Source organism: Dioscorea cayenensis, chromosome 2 (genome assembly GCF_009730915.1).
Source record: "Dioscorea cayenensis subsp. rotundata cultivar TDr96_F1 chromosome 2, TDr96_F1_v2_PseudoChromosome.rev07_lg8_w22 25.fasta, whole genome shotgun sequence".
Taxonomy (NCBI): Eukaryota; Viridiplantae; Streptophyta; class Magnoliopsida; order Dioscoreales; family Dioscoreaceae; genus Dioscorea; species Dioscorea cayenensis.
In genome coordinates this window covers 15,518,244-15,520,014 of record NC_052472.1, presented here as the reverse complement: position 1 = coordinate 15,520,014, position 1,771 = coordinate 15,518,244, and the positions used below count along the sequence as shown (strand labels likewise).

General features: G+C 37.8%; 1 protein-coding gene across 1 annotated transcript; it reads left to right on the top strand.

The window, feature by feature from the left end:
• The first annotated feature begins 367 nt into the window (after nt 1-367).
• On the top strand, nt 368-994 carry LOC120273061. The gene has a single exon (XM_039279703.1). The coding sequence runs from the start codon at nt 368-370 to the stop codon at nt 992-994; it is 627 nt and encodes a 208-aa protein (XP_039135637.1).
• The last annotated feature ends 777 nt before the right edge of the window (nt 995-1,771 follow it).

The window sequence follows — 1,771 nt, the reverse complement described above, 5'->3', positions numbered from 1 at the left end:
CTTAGCTTTGCTATCCGAGGGTTTAGGATTTTGGAGAAAGATGGTGAGGATTCGCTGTCTCTTGCCAAGTCTCTACTTTTATTGGGGAAGATTGGTTGTACAATGAAGAGATTTGATGATAGTTTGGTGTCGCTGAGCACCGCTGAGCATATTCTTAATCGAATGCCAAGCCAAGGTTGTGGTGAATTCTAGAGATGCGCGAGTGCATGTTGTAGTGCAGTGCACTGATTGCAGAACTACAAAGATATTTTTGAGGCTTTGGTTAATCTCGGAAAGGTGTTTTTCATCTAAAAAAGTTTGATCTTTTGCGGTCGGGTTCCAAGGAAATGGGTGATGCTTACAAGGATTTGGCGAGTTTTATACTTCGATGTTGAAGTTTCAAGAGGCTTTGCCACTTGCTCTGAAGGCATTGGATATTTACGAGGAAAGGTTGGGGTCTGATTCTATGAAGGTGATTCAAGTTCGACGACTTCTTAGAGTTGTTTACACTGTTCTTGGGGAGAATAAGGAAGCTTTGAAGGAAAATGAGATGGCAAGAAGTGTTTTGGAGGATTTGCATTTGAAAGAGGAATTGTTTTATGTGGAGATTAAGAAGGCAAACATGCAGATTTCTCTTGGAAGGTTGGAAAATGCCAATTTTACACTTAAAGGGGTGATTGCACAAGTAGAGAAGGAGTATGAGATTTGGGAAATGGTGTTTGTTTCGATGGCAAAAGCATTGTTCAACCAGGACAAGTTTGGGGACACAAAGAGGTGTTTGGAGATTTCTTGTGGGATTCTTGATAACAAAAAATTTGCATCACCTGAGAAGGTTGTAGAGGCGTATGTAGAGACATCGTTGTTGTATGAGGCCATGAATGACTTTGAAATTGCTATGTCTTTGATGAAACAGACGTTGGCAATAATTGAGAAGCTCCCACAACAATTGCATCTGGTTGGAAGTATCTCGACAAGGTTGAGGGTGGTTGCTTCTCTTGACGAGGAGAGTCTCTAATGATGTTCCTTTGCTTGAGGCTGCAGCTTGTGTAGCCGAAAGGGAGCTGAAATAAAGAATTTTGGATTAGGATTGAATATATACATTTGGGGTAGGCATATTTGGAAATGAATTAGGCACAGGCAACATTAAGAATGTTGCTTCTTGGGAAGAAAATAATAGAGGAAACTTTTGGCAATGACCACGTAGGATTCTATAGATACATGCGATGCATTGCTAATGCTTATGGGGCAATGGGAAGGTATATTTGCACTCTTTTTCCCTTGATCAATTGGCAAAATATTATATGTTTGTATAAGTCATGTGTCATTATGTTTTCTTAATTTTTTTAGCATTATAAGCTAGCCATATGTTTTCATGAGAGATATTTCTTGAATTATTAAGGCCATCTCTTCAAAGGAGTATGATCTTCATGACCAGTAGGATATCTTGATATATTGATTTCAATGCCTTCACATACATGTACCTTAGGCCACCCGTTGTTTGAAGTGATGCTTAATAAGTTACATAGTCTTCAATTTTCCTTGATTAGGTTTGTAAATTTTTAATGTGAGGCCATTAGATTTCAAACCCTCTCATGAAGAAAGGAACAAGGTTCATTTCTCTTATTTTCATGTCTTCGACAAGTGGTAAATAAGCTTAAGTTACATGGGTGAATCCTCTATAGTTTACTTGTAAAGTTGCTAATGTTATAAGTAGCAGTTTTGTAGTACTGTAACATAATTATAAATTATACCTTATGTATGTTAAAGCCATTACTATATAGCCCATTTACTT

Bases quoted from the DNA above. Each gene is read 5' to 3' on its own strand.
- LOC120273061 (XM_039279703.1), top strand. From the start codon at position 368: ATGTTGAAGTTTCAAGAGGCTTTGCCACTTGCTCTGAAGGCATTGGAT.